General features: G+C 38.5%; 3 protein-coding genes across 4 annotated transcripts in view; all 3 read left to right on the forward strand.

Moving 5' to 3' along the window:
• Positions 1 to 1099, forward strand: part of LOC118321409 (glutathione hydrolase-like YwrD proenzyme) — an 11743-nt gene extending 10644 nt beyond the window's left edge. The window contains exon 12 of the mRNA XM_035652709.1: positions 202 to 1099. Coding sequence (XP_035508602.1) covers positions 202 to 347 — 146 coding nt within the window. The 3' untranslated portion in view covers positions 348 to 1099. The remainder of the gene's footprint in view (positions 1 to 201) is intronic.
• Positions 1100 to 3811: 2712 nt separating this feature from the next.
• On the forward strand, positions 3812 to 10197 carry tm4sf18 (transmembrane 4 L six family member 18). Its single transcript, XM_035653982.1, has 4 exons — positions 3812 to 4164; positions 7447 to 7515; positions 8258 to 8400; positions 8811 to 10197. Exons 1-4 carry the CDS (start codon positions 3985 to 3987, stop codon positions 9007 to 9009), a joined length of 591 nt encoding a protein of 196 aa, XP_035509875.1. The 5' UTR covers positions 3812 to 3984; the 3' UTR covers positions 9010 to 10197.
• A 1073-nt stretch (positions 10198 to 11270) lies between these two features.
• cp (ceruloplasmin) overlaps positions 11271 to 17583 on the forward strand; it is a 10472-nt gene continuing 4159 nt past the window's right edge. Inside the window, exons 1-13 of one of the 2 annotated variants that reach the window (XM_035652797.1) lie at positions 11271 to 11594; positions 12792 to 13036; positions 13121 to 13333; positions 13899 to 14072; positions 14156 to 14247; positions 14880 to 15042; positions 15168 to 15306; positions 15410 to 15549; positions 15975 to 16115; positions 16220 to 16264; positions 16349 to 16563; positions 17057 to 17207; positions 17341 to 17553. In XM_035652797.1, coding sequence (XP_035508690.1) covers positions 11434 to 11594; positions 12792 to 13036; positions 13121 to 13333; positions 13899 to 14072; positions 14156 to 14247; positions 14880 to 15042; positions 15168 to 15306; positions 15410 to 15549; positions 15975 to 16115; positions 16220 to 16264; positions 16349 to 16563; positions 17057 to 17207; positions 17341 to 17553 — 2092 coding nt within the window. In that variant the 5' untranslated portion in view covers positions 11271 to 11433. The remainder of the gene's footprint in view (positions 11595 to 12791; positions 13037 to 13120; positions 13334 to 13898; positions 14073 to 14155; positions 14248 to 14879; positions 15043 to 15167; positions 15307 to 15409; positions 15550 to 15974; positions 16116 to 16219; positions 16265 to 16348; positions 16564 to 17056; positions 17208 to 17340; positions 17554 to 17583) is intronic. The other variant, XM_035652798.1, reaches the window with a different exon arrangement.

A 17583-nucleotide genomic window follows, 5' to 3' on the forward strand; every position in this document is an offset into this window, starting at 1 on the left:
TCAGATACACAGTTTATAACTATTGTTAGGCACAAACTGGACACCAGTCTGTTAGCACCATCAAACCAGAAGCTTTCATCTCATGATCTTAACATGCTAATGATACATTTTGGATTATGGTGCTTAATAGTGGTGAAAGATGGGACAGTTTAATGGGATACATTTATTTTTTTAAATTAATCTTTTCATTCAAACACACAGGCCACAAGAGGTCTCAGTTTGGGCGGGGACAGATCATCACAGTCGGGGATTGGTGGAACCCGTCTGTCAATCAAGCTGATCATCCATCCGGAGTGCTGTGGGCAGGATCAGACCCCAGAGGGGATGGATGTGCTCAGGGATACTAGACATACATGATCTCCTCTCCTCTTCCCTGTAGATACATTGACCACAAAGGCAAATTCCTACATATGGGATTTAGCGCAGAAATACTATAAATATTTGGTTTTTACAGGTAAAAAAAACTCTTTATAACAGTCACAGCGCAGCGTCATAGCAACACATTGCCCCTTCATGAAGATGTTCCTGTTGTATGTTTACAGTTCACACAGACGTTTACTGTATGAAATATGTGATACTTGAGCAGCAGAACATTGAATCTGTTTATAAAGCCAAAACTGCAAATGTCTCCTAACAGTTTGAATTTAAACTGTACACCTTATGTCCCTCCACATCCTCTTGATTTCAAGCTACTTTTTTAAGTGTGCTATTTTGTTTGTACAACAACGAATAGGAAAACAAATTTTGTGTACCACTACATTACATACCAAAGATGCCCTTCCTCAAATCTTTGGGTTGAGATAATTATTGGTTTCAGTCACTTTAATTAGTTTCTGTTTATCTGGGGTTTGTTAGAAGCGACAACAATACCATTAAATACTGTATATATACCCCTACTTCCTCAATAAGTGATAATTGCTTCTTTATTCTGGTCGATAGTTTACAAAACAAATTGAGTTAGATATTTTAGGAATGTCAATCAGTGTTATATCTCCATTCAAGTATATTTTCTGCTGTTGTTGGAAACAAAGAGATTTAAGGAATCAGTCTGTATATCAAATAATCTATGAAATATGCTGGATATATTTGTGATTTTGTACATTTTTATGAATGACAAATAAATGTAATTTATTTTCAAGTGATGCTTCTCATAGTTCTCTGTTCATGGGCTCATAATCCTCAACAGATTCTTCTTTACCTGATGAAGAGCTGATTTATGCTCAAAATATTGGTTCCCACTCGACAGGTGTTTTGATGACCACATGGCCTTCTCCACTGGCACAACTTTTAGGACATATGATCATGATATGGTATGGCAGGGACATGTAATATAATTTTGGCTCAAGCAAAGAAAGGGCACTCACCCCACCTACAAATTCTCTATTCCCAACCCGACGTTGCCACAGGACATTGCCAAATGACACATAACATGCCGCCTTCAAACACTTTATTCCTTAAAGAAACCAGACAAATTTTCATGAAATGAATTAATTGTTCAGATGTTTAACCCAGTTCAGTCACATTAGACCAATGGTTTCTTCCAGAAAGGAAAATCAGGAAGGATGCAATTTAATGGCATCCAACCAAATTTCCAGAAGCCTATGTACAAAAACACTGACTGATCAAAACTGCACAGAGACACTGATATATATGGCAAACACTCCCAGCTGTGCCACCCCACCTGGCACCTGGCACCCAGACAATTTAGTTTAGACCTCAAAATCCTAAACCTGCAGAAGTGCCCCATTTTCCCTCATTATATTAATTGATTAATAATAATATTATTAGCCTAAAACAGTTTACCTCAGCCAAGAGGGCACACTCTATCTGTGCACATGCCAGGTACATTGCATATGTTGCATCCATTGTATTGCATCTTTTCAAGCAGGCTGGATGAAGTGGGTGTTTTGCCATTGTGTATGTATATGAGCTGCTTGTAGTGAATTTTTAGCTGTCAGGAAACGCCCTGCTGCCCCTTAATGTACCACACACACAAGATAAATACAGAGACAGACCGGATAAATTACATGCAGTGGCTTGGGTTGTGTGAAAAAGGATGTTGAAGTTGGTAAACAGCTTGGGAACCACTTGCACCCTGGAGCAGGAAACTCAAGCATGATTCTACTTCAACACAAATCTCTCGATGTAGAAAAATGATGTTGGACTTTGTTTCATGGTTGATCCCCTTACAGCTCCAAACACCACCTGGTACGAACCGTTTACTCCTATAAAGAGCCATGTGTTCTGTCACCCAAACACACTCTGTTTTATGTAATCTGCCTTAATTAACACTGGTTGAAACAGATTGTTGGTGCGGGTAGTTAGTGGCCAGTTCCAGCTTACAGCGCAGTTTATCTGGATATGGTGCATTCCAGCTGGATTAGGAAGCAGCTCACAACATGCCAGGCCCCCGAAACACACATATGTCTTTCTGTCTTTCTGACACAGCAATATTAGGAGTCATCTTGCGCCTTATAGCCCTACATAGATCTGCTGAACTGTTGTATCATCCTGACCTAGAAAGATTATTGTTTATGGGCACTTTGGGAGCGCCTATCAAACTTTTTGGATTGAATTGGTTCTTGTGAAACTGATCTACAGAGTCGCTATCTGGGGAACTGTTGTCAATTATATTTAAAAGACTGAAAAAAAACTCTTAAATCTTTGGTCGTATAACCTTTTATCCAGTTTTAATACAGTGCAGCACATGTGTCTTCTAGTTTTTTTTCTAAAAAGTTCACATTTTGGATGCTGTTTTCACTTAAACGCATTAATGTTTTTATTTAGATTTACCGGCATCTAGGTAATTCTTCAGCTACATTCTTGCAAGTGTTGGAAAGTAAATAGTTACATTTAGTCAAGTATTGTACTTAAGTACAATTATAAGGCAATTGTACTTATTTATTATTGTATATCCATTTCTGCTACTTTATACTGATACTCTACTCTAGTTCAGAGGGGAATATGGATTAGTCCACTACATTTATCTGACAGCTATTTTTTTTAGTTAATTTACAGATTTTAGATTTAGTATATAAAAATGATAAAATCAGTTTATAAAATATGATGCATCACCTCAACTGCATCATTAATAAGAATCCAGTAATGTAACACTGCTTAGTGTTTCTGGTGAATAACAAGTACTTTTAATTTTGATATTTTAAGGACATTTTGTTGCTAACTTGTTGCCTCTGTACTTTTGAAATCAGGACTTTCACTTTTACATTAATAGAGTATTTTTAAGAATTGGGATTGCTAGTTTTAATAGTAAATGATGACAATTCCATCTATATTCTTGCACACTGTAAAGTCTTGACCGGTACATAAAACCAAAAACTGTAAGTCAAGAAATGTACTGGATTTCTTGTTCCTTTTCTTTATGTAGTACATATGATACTGTGAAATTGTGATATACTTTTTTTCTTTCGTCTTATAGACTAATAGTCTAGTAATAGTAATTGGTAATAGCCCTGGTAGAGATATAGTGTAGTTTTGTACAGTATATAAATATACTATCATGTGTAAAACCTAGTGTAAAAACATGATGTATTTAATTATTTTTATGTTGACCTGTTATAGTGACTCAGTCATTCTGAGGGAAATTAATTCTTTAGAGTGCTGTATGAGGCAATGCTGCATAAGAGGCTGTGGGAAACACACACTCACACACACAAATTTTTTTTATTTTTCTGGCTGAGCTCTGTGTCACTGTTGGTCAGCCCCCCTTCCTGAGAGTGTGAGTGGGCTTCCTGGCGCATGTTGTGTCATTGCAGAACTCCCTCTGTAAGGAAGGAGAATCTGTTCCACACTTACACATACACACACACACACACACATATAAGCTCTCGTCATTTGTTTTGGTTTCCTGGCTCCCCAGCTGCTCTGACCCTTCCCTCCCCTCGTTTTCTCTTTCTCTGCTCTCCCTGGTCCATTTCAGTCCTCTGCTCTCCTCCCTGTGGTTGTGAGTGTGTTTTTGGGTGAGCGATGTGTTGTTCAGTGGGTTTTGCCAGGTCTCTGGGCCTGGCCCTGCTGCCTCTGGCCCTCTGCTGTATCCTGGCCAACCTGCTGCTGCTGTTTCCTATGGGAGAAATCACCTACATCCAGCAGGACCGCCTGGCCAGCTACATCTGGTACTTTGGTGGACTAGTAGGAGGTGGACTGATGGTGAGTCAAAAACTGCACTTCTGATCTAATTAGTTTAATGAAGCCATATGGTTAGTCGTGTGTTATATTTCTAGATTTTGGTACAGTCAAAATATTCTGATTTTTTTTTAAGATTTGGTCCATTTCTAGAGACAACCACACACTTAAGTCCCATTATTGTATTTTATCACCAAAGTTATTATAACTTCTATATCATGGAATAACGTTAACTTTACACAATCCAATCCAAACCAATCAGTTTCTTTAGCTTCAGCTTCTACATATATTTCATCATGTTATATAATATGGAATTTGTCTTATTCTATATAAAAAGTATTCCATCTTTGACTTTGCTTATGACAAAATAATCTTTTGAAGAAGTTTTGGTAACAAGAGGGGAAGGATTTTCTGGCAAACGTGGCATCATCTTTCCAGCTAAATGATCTAATTGGATTATTTTGCCTGGCAGAGGAGGATAAAACAGTGTGGATGTAGGTTTTAACTGGGGTCACTGGTAACACATGGGGGGAACTCAGAGAGAAATTAACTGAAACTAAAAGTTCTGAGATTCACTTTTCATCTGGAACCAAAGCGAGTAATTGTTTTTACCGCTGCATCTAAGACATTTTTTCTCATTCAAACTAAAATGAATGAGATCTTTGACAGTATTCGAGGCACATGACACCAAAACTCTCCACTGAGAGTTACTTTTAAAGCGGCATTTACTGCGTGTCACCTCCCTTCCTCCCTTATTCAGTGGTAGACGCTGGTACATGTAGATACAGTGTGTGCTATTATGTAGACTGAAGCCCCTTTTTCCCCTCAGTTTGTTTATTATATACAGCTGATGCTAATTCAAACTTATTTATGCTTTTAGCTTACTTTTCTCATCCATTTGGTTTACTGATATCTGTATGCAGGATAAGCTTTTGACTCCTAAAAACATGATTTTAGACCAAAAAGATAATTAAATGTCACTTATTTCCCCTTCAACACCATTCAGTCTGAGTGTGTTTGCAGTTGTTCATTGAGAACAATGGAGTGCTGTGTGAATTCACAGTTAATCCGTCTGCTCTACATGCTGCTGATCTGATGGGTTTATGCTCCGACTGAGCAGAAAGGAGCTGTTTAATTTGGTTTTAAGAAGGGACAGAGGAGAGATTGTATTTTCCCAGACAAGATTAACCTTGTTGACCAGCAGAACACTTGTGTTGGATACATAAAGCTTCAGTCTCTAAAATATTTACATTTTATTTTGTAGTTTGTTTGCAGTCAGTGCAGGAGAGAGGAAAACACTGCTCAGGACATTTTAGCACATAACTGAAATAGATACCATATTCTACACAGACTCTGCAAAGGAAATGGTACATGAAAAAGTAGATTATACACACAAATGAAAGGTTACCTAAAAGTAGATTATACACAACCAAACATGTGTCCTTTTCCACTACAACAGTAGGTTAATAGTGTGTTTCTGACCATTTCAAAGAAGGCGTGTCTCAGCTGCTCATATTTGACTTTCTTGTAAAGAAGAAGGACAATTTAATCATTAATTTCTGCAGAAGTTTAACGTAAAGCTGTCAAAACAAGCTAATAGTACAACAGGTTTTCAACATTTTAGTGTAACAGTGGGTTATTGTTAGAAATGTTTTTTATAGAGGTTATGAAATGGGAGACCAAACATTTCAAAAGAACGCAGAACAATGGTCAGAGTTCAGTTATGAGAGAGAGCGAAGTCGGAGCCTTGAAATGTTCCTGTCACATCCCCAAAATGACACTTCCTGCAGATGTTTCACAATAAAAGTGAGGGGATTGTGTCCCATGTGAGCTATGGATAAAGTGATGATACCTTTAAATCATTTAGAAATAAAGGCCTCTAATAAGAGCCTGTCTCACATAATGGCCTGGATCTTACTTCAGCTGAGATAAATAAAGGCCTTGCTCATTTTCCAGGAATACACAGTAGTTAATCTGTATTTGGGTTAGTCTGTCCTCGTCTATTGCATCTGCTAATAGGAGAAAGAGCTAATAGCAAGCAAGCACGTAGAGCAACATGAGACTGTGATTTTCATACATTTGTTTTTTTCTTTATGGTGTTTCCGTTCTTTGTGGCACACCAAAGAATCAAAGAGCAAACTGAACCCCTCTGAGAGAAATCTATCTTTAGCTCCCTCCCTCCCTTCCTCTCCATCACTCTTCCTCCCTCCTTTTTCCTCCTTTCCTTTCTTGCTGTGCACTTCCCTCTGTATTGTCAGTCTCTCACTCTGCTAAAAGATATAGCGTTTTAAGGGGGACATCCAGGATGTGTATGTAACGATGCCTATGATCTTTGTGTACGTGTGTGTGTGTGTGTGTGTGTGTGTGTAAAACCTTGGGAACTTCCCCCCTCTGTTAGGATCTCATCCTTGACTGCTGGGAAAGAGATAACAGCACAGGAAGGAGGAGAGGAAAAGGGGAGGGAAAGATAGTAAAAGAGTGAGAACCCTGAATCAAACAAATATAGGACTGCCAGCAGTTATTTTGCAGTAAGGCCCTCCACACAACTACACTGTACTTAAGATTAAATATGATTTATGATGGATATTTCTATCAATATGCCATGTCCTCACTTAAATATGGTCCCAAGAGCATGAATCCTAATGACCTTGGTGATCCCCAGCCTTTTTATGTAGCCGTTTAGGATGTCTTTCAACCTCATTTGTAAATGTTAATGCTAACATAGCATGCTACCAATCAAAGGCTATGTCTAAATAATGCCCCGTTCACTGTATAGTGCACTATATTTACCCTCCTCCGTGTAGTTGGACATTATACATACTATTTTATTCAGTGTTAGTGAGAGCAAAGCCTAAGTACAGCTGATGCTGACAAAATGTGACTGCTAAAGGTGGAGCCAAATCAGAGATTGTAAAAAATGTCCTAAAATGTCCGCCATATAGAGAATAAAGATAACAAGGCCTTTATACTGACAACACCCTCAGGCCAAAGTTTACATTTTGTGCCGGACTAGTGGTAAATCTCTAATAGCAAAGTTGTTTTTCTGTTTTAATCCATCCAGCATCAGAGTCTAATGCGCTTTAAAGGCTTGTGTTGCTTGTGTCACTATAGCTGTAGGTTATTGGTGTTTTAGGTTAATTTAATTAAAAACATTTAACTTTAGCATGTATATTAACTATTGTGATTTTCTTATGATAAAAGTTTCAGTGTGCGTCATTTCGTTAAAACAACAACAACAACAACAACAACAACAACAAAGAATGTCTTCCTTCAGAAATTGAGCAATATTATTTTCTGTGCTTCCAGATGCTGATTCCAGCTGTGGTCTTCATCACTCTGGGGAAATGTAGCTGCTGCTGGAATGAGAGCTTAATGGTAAGGGACCAGGCTATCAATAATACTCATAATCTAAAAGAGGAACCCTATGCTAAGCTAAGTTTGAATTAAAAAACGGATTTTACGGTCTAGCTAAGATCCAGGAGGGATGAAACTGATACTAAGCAAATGTTTGGTATGAAAGTCCCATATGGTGTTTAAATTGGTTTAGTAAAATGCTCAGTGCAGCCTTGATGATGTGTTTATATATTTCTGTTTGCTCCATACACATGCAATCAATATGAACTATATTTTAGTTTCAGTTGCTGTTTTCCTTCTTCATAAATCACAATATAAGGCTTATTGGGCCGTTATAGACCCTTATTGGGTCTTTCACTCCTTGTAACTCTTCACAGTGTCCCCATTTTCCTGTTGTGTGTGTTTTTTTTACTGGACTTTGAGAATAATACTGTACAGTTGTCATTAAGCCAGCTAACACTGTGTCCTTATGAGGTGGAATGCTAATGCTAATCCAGCTATGACAACTCAACAAGGGTCCCATTGTTACTTCACACTTAACACAGTAAGCTTGGCTCACACCACTCAAGCCACATGCACAGCTGCAGTTGTGGATGTGTGTGTGTGTATGTGTGTGTGTGTGTCTGTAGCAGCTGCCTCTTAATTTATATATGAAATGGATATATGAATCAGCTTTTTACATTTTTACAGACAGACAGTTACAAATCCAAACACATGCACCTTCTTCTCTAAAATCACTTTGTGTGTCTGGGTTGCTCTCCAGATGTGCGGATCAGTGTTGGCAGCTGTGGTTGGCCTGGTGGGGTCTGGTTACTGTTTCGTCATATCAGGATTCGCCTTGGTGCAGGGACCTCAGTGCTTCACCTCTTTCGGATGGTCTTACCCCTTTGCAGACCAGGGGGGCAGGTAGGGAGATGCAAAGTGTGGTAGCATGGGGGTGTATAAACAAATGAGAAAGTGCAAATACAGTGTATGTGTATGTCGTTTATGGCTGTAACCAATGATCATTTTATTGTCAAAAAAAAATATTTTTTTATTTATTTATTAAGAATTTTGTCTATAAAATATCAACAAATAATGAAAAAACATCTTACAATTGTTTGTTTTATCCAACCAACAGTCCAAAATCTGATAAAAGATTGCTACATTAATATAATAATTATATTATAACTAATAAATCTAAATATTACGTGCCTCCATCTTATTTCTGTACATCAGGAATTGTCATGTATTATTGTTTACTTATGTCATTTAATTCATTAGTGTGTACCTACAGGTACTAGTGTCTCTACTAATCTCTCTCTGTGTGTCTCCAGGTATCTCCTACAACCAGAGAATTGGTCGCAGTGTCGTCAGCCGGTTCATATCGTAGAGTGGAATGTGACTCTGCTGTGTGTGTTGCTGGGTCTGGCTGTGCTGGAGTTCATCATCTGTCTCTTGCAGCTGGGAAACGGTTTGGTCAACGCCGTCTGCCGGCCCTGTTGCTATAAGCAGGAATATAGTCTTAATGCTTAGACAAACACACACACACACACACACGTGTATGTAGACGCACCTGCAGAGACACAAGAGCATGTGCACACATCAAAAAATGTACACACTCAACATGTATGCACACGCACAGGACATTTATGGACACACGCGGACGACTGCACACACGGCCTAATTGCCTGGCATTGTGTGTGTGTGTGTCTGTGAGTACAACACAACTTATCTACTTACACACTTACATAATGTATACAGTATCATGGACACCTGACAGCCATGTAAGTGCAACCACTATATTTTCAAGCTTTTATTTTGCCCTGTTAAAGGGGCAAAAATGACTGCAGTCATTGAGGATGATGAGTTTTTTATTTTTATTTTTCAAAGGCAACAGGTATTCAGTCCATAATAATATGGATGTGTGTGTGCATGTCCTGATTACTCACAAACAAGAGGATGCAACTTACTTTGTACCCGGTGAAAGGAGGTTAAGAAGACCAACATGTACAAATAATAAAGACAAAGAATCCTTGATATTAATAATAGTATTAGCAGCTTTACGGGGTAGTAAGTTTCAATGAAGTATTTGCCAGCAGTGTGTGAAACAAAGAAAACTGAAACCTAAATGTGCCTTATTTGTTTTTTAATGTCAAGGTTCCTCACTTATTATTATTTGTGTACTTTGTATACCTTCATAAACTCAACAACTACCCTACCATGTGTATTGCATAAAGAAATAATACAACAGTTTAAATCATTGTCATGACACTAGTATGCTTAGTGGAAGATGGCAGCCGTGTATTGTTTGATAATGTTGGAAATTAAGTTCTTGTGGAAATGTATTTACAAGAAGAGATTTCCATTGTTTTAGTCTGTCATCAGCATGTTGGCTGACATTATTATTTGATGCACCAGGAAGTGCCCATCTGTCCTTTTCTTGTGCTTCCAACATTTATACACTCTGTTGGATCACTAATTGATTACAACAACCCTTAAGTGTTGCATCACTTCAGGATTAGGAGCAGATTTGTGTGTCTATTTGTATATTTGTTGTCATTTTCAGAGCATTTTGTTGTAAATTGTTTTCTTTACATCTTTTGGACGCTAGATCAGTGTTAACAGACATTTTATATATATTTTAGTGACATATTTTTATAATGTATGTATGTTTGTGCTGCCTTGAATAAAAAAAAACTATTTCCAGTTTTTTCCATTTCCAGAGTTATTAAGTAGAAGCTTCAGGTTCAAATTTGTAGACAGGACCTTCACACTCCAATCACACTCTCCAAAATCCCCAAAGATGTCAGTGTTATACGGTGTTATTATGTAACACGAAGCAGAGATACAGTAGATGTGTGTCTGTGTGAGTGTGTGTATTTGTGCTTGACCCTCCTCCTGCAAGTCCTCCAAACAGTTCCTGTAAATGAAATGTTTATCCAATATCCTCTTTGTAGTTCAACCTCATTGACCACTCACTCACTGAAGAGGACGGTCTCTGACACAAATGCAACATAAACTTACGTCTGACAGGTCAAAATGTTGGTTTGTGTACGTCTGTGTGTGCATACAGGCTGCTCCGTGTGTTGTAATCAATTCCCGGACCAAAGTTTCTGTCCTGGAGTTTCCAGAGTTGCCTGCTATTGATCTACACTAGATTGAGCCAAATGTGACCAAGCCCATTATGTAAATCTTAAAAAGTCCCTATAAGAGTGTGGCTGAGAGGAGAATATTGCAGTCTTCAAAAGGATGTACTTTTCTGTCACATCATGAATTAAAAACGTCTTATAAACCTTAAAGCAATAATAAACCAGTCTTGAAAGTGAATTAATTGTCTGATCAACTAAGTGTTACAATAATAAACTGCTAAGCTTGGTTAAACTGATTAGTTCAACACAGTGAAATACACACATTTAGGCAAGGGAATCAATTTCTCTTCCAGTATTGAGAGGATCAAAAGTCAGATTGTTTGAATCATTGCCTAAACATGACTATGCCAGATTTGTGGCTGCATTTCCACAATCACAAAAAAAAAGACAATGGTAGAGATCTTTTAAAAGAATATTCCAACCAAAAGAAGAAACTACATGAATTCTGATGTAAATGTAACTTAAATCTGATCTTTTTTTAGGGCAATCAATCTGAATGAATCTGACGCTGGGTAAAACACTTTCTGTTCTTATGCAACTTTTGATCAAACAGAAAGGTTGGCTCGAACCTTATCTGTTGGTCAGTGACCCCCACTGCTTTCCCCAGCTGTCAGTCAGTTATAAAGACATGCAGAGGGTCTAAAGTGTCTCAGACAGACTGACTGACTGATTAACGCCTGTCAGTTATCTGCACTGTTTGTCTTCATCATCATCATCATCTGCTGGATTAGTGAATAGAAATAAAGACTCATCTCCTTCAGTTGGCAGTTCTACTGTGGACTTGTGGTTGTATCGTCTCATCTTTAAAATGCATCGGTTGGGGTTGAGGGGAGCCTTGCTGCTGTGTTGTGCAGCAGTATGTGTGTCTGGGGTGACGAGAGAGTACTTCTTCAGGATAGAGGAGGTGTCTTGGAACTACGCCCCAAGTGGGATGAACATCATTCAAAACCGCACTCTGCAGGAGGATGAGTAAGTATGACTACAGTACATTGTCTTGATTATGTTGGTCTCAGTCAGTGAACCCCTCCTGGAGCTCATCCAAACTACAGCAGCGTTGGTATCAAGAAAAAAAGACCACATTTCTCCTGTGTTATTTCTACATTTAGATTTGTTTTTAAAGCAATAGATACATTGGCAACTACTATAATCTCATCCTCTATTCTACCTTTCACAGTAGCACCAGTAGCCATTCTTCCTCCAGACATTTTTTGCACCAGACTTCTTACCAGTTTATGCCTGAAAGATTACTTATTCCACATCTATTGCCATTTTTAAGTATCATATTATCAGGACTAAAATCTAAATCTAATTCTTAGACTTAGAATTAATTTTTTAGCCAATCCAATTGGATTTCAAATGGTTTATGTAGCTTCTTGACATATAAAGGGGCACTTAATCCTTTAATTGTATCAGTATCAAATCAGGGATTTACTTACTTTTCTTTGGGCAGTGATATGTTTCTTGTATATTCTATATTTAATGCACTCTCTGTGCAAGAGGCATTTTACATTTTTTCATTTACCTGTTTAATAAGTTACTTGTGTTTCATATAAATTAATTTTTTATACTTTTTAACCTTTTGGTAAAGCACTTTGACTAGTATGTTTTTTTTATGTAAGCCTACTTTTAAATAAACTGACTTGATACATGCAAAAACACACATAAATGTAGCTAAATAGTTTTACACAATCATTAATAAATACCTGCAGAAAACAGCTGCATAGAACAGCACAAGCTCTTTCATTCATTCACATATATGCACATACATAGGTATGTGAAGGCCTCACAACAACTGGTCAGATATTGGTTACACACACTCACACATGACAGCACACATGCATTAGATTTGCAAATTGAAAAGACCAAGCAGAATTAAAGTGGAAAAAGAGTTTGGGTACTGTTTTTGTTTTGTTCACATATCGTATAGTACCTGCATAAATGTATGAATATGTGCATGCCTCCTGATGGTTGCCTGATCTAAATAATCAATTCAACCTAATCAATCAAATCAAAAATGTCTGCTTTATAAATGCCTAATCATATATTTAAGTATTTATTACTGTGTTTTTTCAGTAACCTTAGCCAAATACAGGTGTTTTAAATATTTTAAATGTAATCCATAATAGATACACATACAGACACATTTCTCTCTCTCTCTCTCTGTAGAGAAGCCTCTGTGTTTTTAAAAAAAGGCCCCCAGCGTATTGGCCCCACCTATAAGAAAGCTGTGTATAAGCAGTACAGCGACGCCACCTACAGGACGGAGGTGACGAAGCCGGACTGGCTGGGCTACCTGGGGCCGCTGTTGATGGCCGAGCAGGGGGACACATTGATCATCCATCTGAGAAACATAGCCTCCAGACCTTACAGCATCCACCCACATGGACTGAACTACAGCAAGGGCAATGAGGGTGAGGAACTAATGACTTGAAGCACAAATCAATGCACAAGCAGACTTAACAGACTGATAGATGACTTTGTGTTTGTCTCTTCAGGAGCCCTATACCCAGACGGTACCAATCCTGAGCTGAAGCGTGACGACTCAGTGGCTCCTGGTACAACAGTGAGATATGAGTGGACCCTCCCAGAGAGCCATGGCCCAACGGCAGAGGATGACAACTGTCTCACCAGATTCTACCACTCCCACGTCTGCCCACCGAAAGACATCAACTCAGGACTGATAGGACCCCTCATCATCTGCAAGAGAGGTACTGGAACCTTTTTTTATAATATCCAGTAGTAGAAAGAAAGAAAGTCAAGTACTGTACAATTTTAAAGTACTTTAATTTATTCATTTATGTCATTCTTACTTTTCATGATGCATTCATTACAGTGAATTACATATCATTAAGTTTTATGACATACTTTAAAGTTGCTGGAAATTATTTTGTTATCACATTAAATATGCATGACTAAATATCAAAGTTTGACAAAAAATAAGATATTTAGGTACTTGTTAGTTCAACACTAAACACCCCAGCTAATCTGTGTCATCAGGACTGTGAGTGTGGTTTGGTTGCTGACAATTAAATATGATCAAACAACCCAACTGTCAACAGATCCCTTTTCCTAAACCCACCCACTTTAAGAAAAAACAGAAACAGTGAAATATCTTATGTGAAATAATCAAAACTCTTCATACTTTGGCTGAAGATAGTCTGTCTGTGTTGAATCCTTTCAATAATGGTAAGAAGTTAATTAGGAAAATAACTATTCAGGGCCTTTAAGTGGGTTTACCTTCAGTAATGCACAAAAATCGCCTCTCCTCTGTAGGAACTCTGGACGTACATGGAGACAGGTCAGGAGACTACATGTATGCTCTGCTGTTCATGGTGTCAGATGAGAACTTCAGCTGGTACCTGGATGACAACATCAGGACATACATTACAAATCCTGCCCAAGGCCTGAAGGAGAATGAAGATTTCATTGAGAGCAACAAAATGCACGGTGAGGGAGAGCATCCACTTCCATATCCACTAACCCCTACAGATACACACAGACATACCTTTAACTCTAAGTGTGGATTGCAGGTATAAATGGTTTTCTGTACGGTAACCTGCCTGGACTGAGCATGTGTCAAGGCAACAAGATCCATTGGCATATGATTGGATTAGGCAATGAGGTAACTATTGCATTACTACTACTACTACTACTACTACCAGAATATCTGATGGTACAGGGATTCTTAAAAATTAACATAACATAACAAAAACAATTTTAATGTTTCATGTTTTAGAAAATGTTTCCAAAGAGTCTAGTTTACTTTAAGAACATAACAAACCAAAATGATATACTACTAAGCTGTTAATTCTTATAAATGTTGTATAAGATGCTAAGTGTATTTAGAAAGCTTTGTCAGCCTGTGTGGGACAAGATATTCACCTTGAAGTATGCTAACTAGACAGTCACACATGTAAATATAGTATCTGTAAATATAGGTCTCACAGTTACTGTTGTTCAAATGAAGTGCTCTTTACATATTCAAAACCTTTTCAGGACGAGTTAGTTAGTGAACGTTTTGTAGCTGAAAATTCAGTCGCACTCTTTCACCAATGTTTTTTAAGACACTTGTTCTCCCTCTAATTATGTCCTGTTTATGATGATGGTTTGTTTAAAAACAGTATAGTATGTATACTGCTTATATTTTGCTTTTCACTGCAGTCGAATGCTTCTAACTGAATTAAGCCTACATCATGTCATTGGTGTACAAGCACACGCTGTAAACCCAGTTGAAATGTAATCTATCTACAACAGGTGGACATGCATTCAGTTCATTTCCATGGCCAAATCCTGACCATTCAGAACCACCATACAGACACAGTCAGCCTTTTCCCTGCGGTCAGCACTACAGCTGAAATGGTGGCTGACAACCCCGGACACTGGCTGCTGACGTGCACCGTCAACGATCATTTGATGGGTGAGCTGACATCCTCCATTCCTAATATGAGGCCAGTCATTTCATAAAGATGATGATGAGTATAATTCAAGCATTCAATATGGTTTTATTGTTGCATATTATTTTTGTTTTGTGGTTTTGTCTAGCTGGAATGCAGGCGATATTTGAGATCAAGAAGTGTTTCCCCAATGTCCATAAACCACGGCCACACGGTGAACTCAGACAGTACTTCATTGCTGCTGAAGAAGATGTCTGGGACTACGCTCCCACGCCACCTAATGCTGGGTTGGTTACTGTGCACACACACACTTTCCCAGAAATGGTTCTAGCTGGTCTTTGTGTTTCTGTAAGTTATTAATAATTCATATTTGTGTGTTTGTGTGTGTAGTGAAGCAGACCTGTTTGTAACCAGAGGTCGAAACCGTATTGGAAGCCGCTACAAGAAAGTGCGTTATGTGGAATACACCGACAACACCTTCACAACAAAGATGCTGCGCAGTGCAGAGGAGCAACACCTTGGAATTCTGGGTAAACTGGGCTGGGCTGGGATTTTGTTCAAAGTCAGAGATGCTGTGGAGGAAGAAATAAAGTCATATTAATACAAAATGCTCTTCATCGTTGGTATGTAACTAATTAGCTTGTAGGTTTGTCCCGCTCCCCTTCCAAGTTAAAACTCACCATCAGTTAATCTGTTTATCAGTTATTATTATGTTTAGCCTATTAATAAATCTTATCTTCTAGACTTCCTTCTTTGCTTCAATAGTTTGTCAGTTAGTTTAGGCTAAGAAACCATTACATGACAGGACCTTTTCCAGATTCAGTGTTCAACACAAATGTTTCAAATGTTGTTACGCTAAGATATCTAAAAAAACGTTGTCTAATAGTCCCTTGTTCTAAATTAAATAAACCAACAACCTGTGTCTGCTTGTGTCCATCCATGTGGATCCATCCAGGTCCTGTGCTACGGGCCCAAGAAAAGGACACTATCAATGTGGTGTTCAAGAACAAAGCCAGCAGGCCTTACAGTATACAACCGCATGGTGTTCAGTACAGTGTGGAACAGGATGGGACGCTCTATCATAATGAACTTGAAGGTAAATATATAGACATAAACACATACTGTTATCAGTGTACATGAAGAGCTTCCTCGTCAGTTTTTATGCCTCCATCTTTCCACGCCTACACTTCCTCTCCTCAGAGTCCCATACAGCCAAAAAACTGCGGGAGCTGAAGAGGGAACCAAGTGAGTCAAAACCTGAATTAAACTAATTGTCGAATTCTTCTTATCATATTAATTCTCTTTCTTTATGTTAATGTTTGTATTCAGGAGTGGTAACACCTCCCCCAGCTGCTCTGGTCAGACCTGGGACGGTGCACACCTATGAGTGGATGGTGCCAGTGGGTGCTGGTCCAGTACAGGGGGAGGCTGATTGTCTGACCTATCTGTACTACTCTGGAGTGGATCCTGTTAAAGACACAAACTCTGGACTGGTTGGACCACTCCTCGTCTGTCGACTTGGATCTCTGAAGAAAGGAGCACAGGTGAGAAGAGAGTGACAGAAAATACACTCATCATCATAATGTGATCTTTAATATGATAAAAAATCAGGTCAATCTGATACTTCCATAAATGTCTGTGGCGATGTGATCTTGGTATGAATGGTGATATCAGAAATGCAACTCAAAGAAGAGGCAGGGGAATCTCAAGGTTTAAAGCCTTAAAACTGCCTTTACTGATAATCATACTAATTGGCATGTGGGTGTCTGGAAACAGCATGTGGGTATGGTCACAAAGTATGTAAAGTAATTAAAAATTGCTTAATCTTGGCCAACTACAACAGCAAAATGTAATTAATTAAAAATCCGATAATGTTGTCAAAGAGTACTTTGTAAGTATTGTTTGCTGTTAATGCTTCAATAATTAAACTTAATTAGGATTTGGAATCTACTGAGGTTCATACTTTGCCTACTCAAAAGACAAGATGTGTCGATGAAACCACAATTTCCTCCTCATTTGTTTCTTCTCTTTGTGTAGAAAAACTATGACAAAGAGTTCCACCTCATGGCTACTGTGTTTGATGAGAACCTGAGCTGGTATCTGGATGAAAACATTAGGACCTTCACCACTGCCCCCACCACTGTTAACAAGGAGGAAGAGGAATTTATGGAAAGCAACAAGATGCACGGTGTGTAGGGTACACACATTCACACTCCGATCACTAGAAGGCTCAAAAGAGTTTAGAGACTCTCTCTAAATATGTGGATTCTGAATTTTTTATTATAGAAAAAAAGTTTAATATCTGTGGCTCTCTCTTTTAGCCATCAATGGCTTTGTGTATAGGAACCTCCCAGGCCTGACCATGTGCAAGGGGGATAAAGTAACGTGGCACCTGTCTGGACTGGGTTCAGAGTCAGACATCAACAGCCTTTACTTCCAGGGAAACCGCTTCATCTACCACCAGAACAGACGAGACTCCATCAGCGTCTTCCCACACATCTCACACACCGTCACTATGGAGCCAGACAGCATGGGTAGGCATCTCCCCCTCACACACACACACA

This window comes from Morone saxatilis, unplaced genomic scaffold (assembly GCF_004916995.1).
Source record: "Morone saxatilis isolate NCDOM2014 unplaced genomic scaffold, NCSU_SB_2.0 Contig12, whole genome shotgun sequence".
Lineage (NCBI taxonomy): Eukaryota > Metazoa > Chordata > Actinopteri > Moronidae > Morone > Morone saxatilis.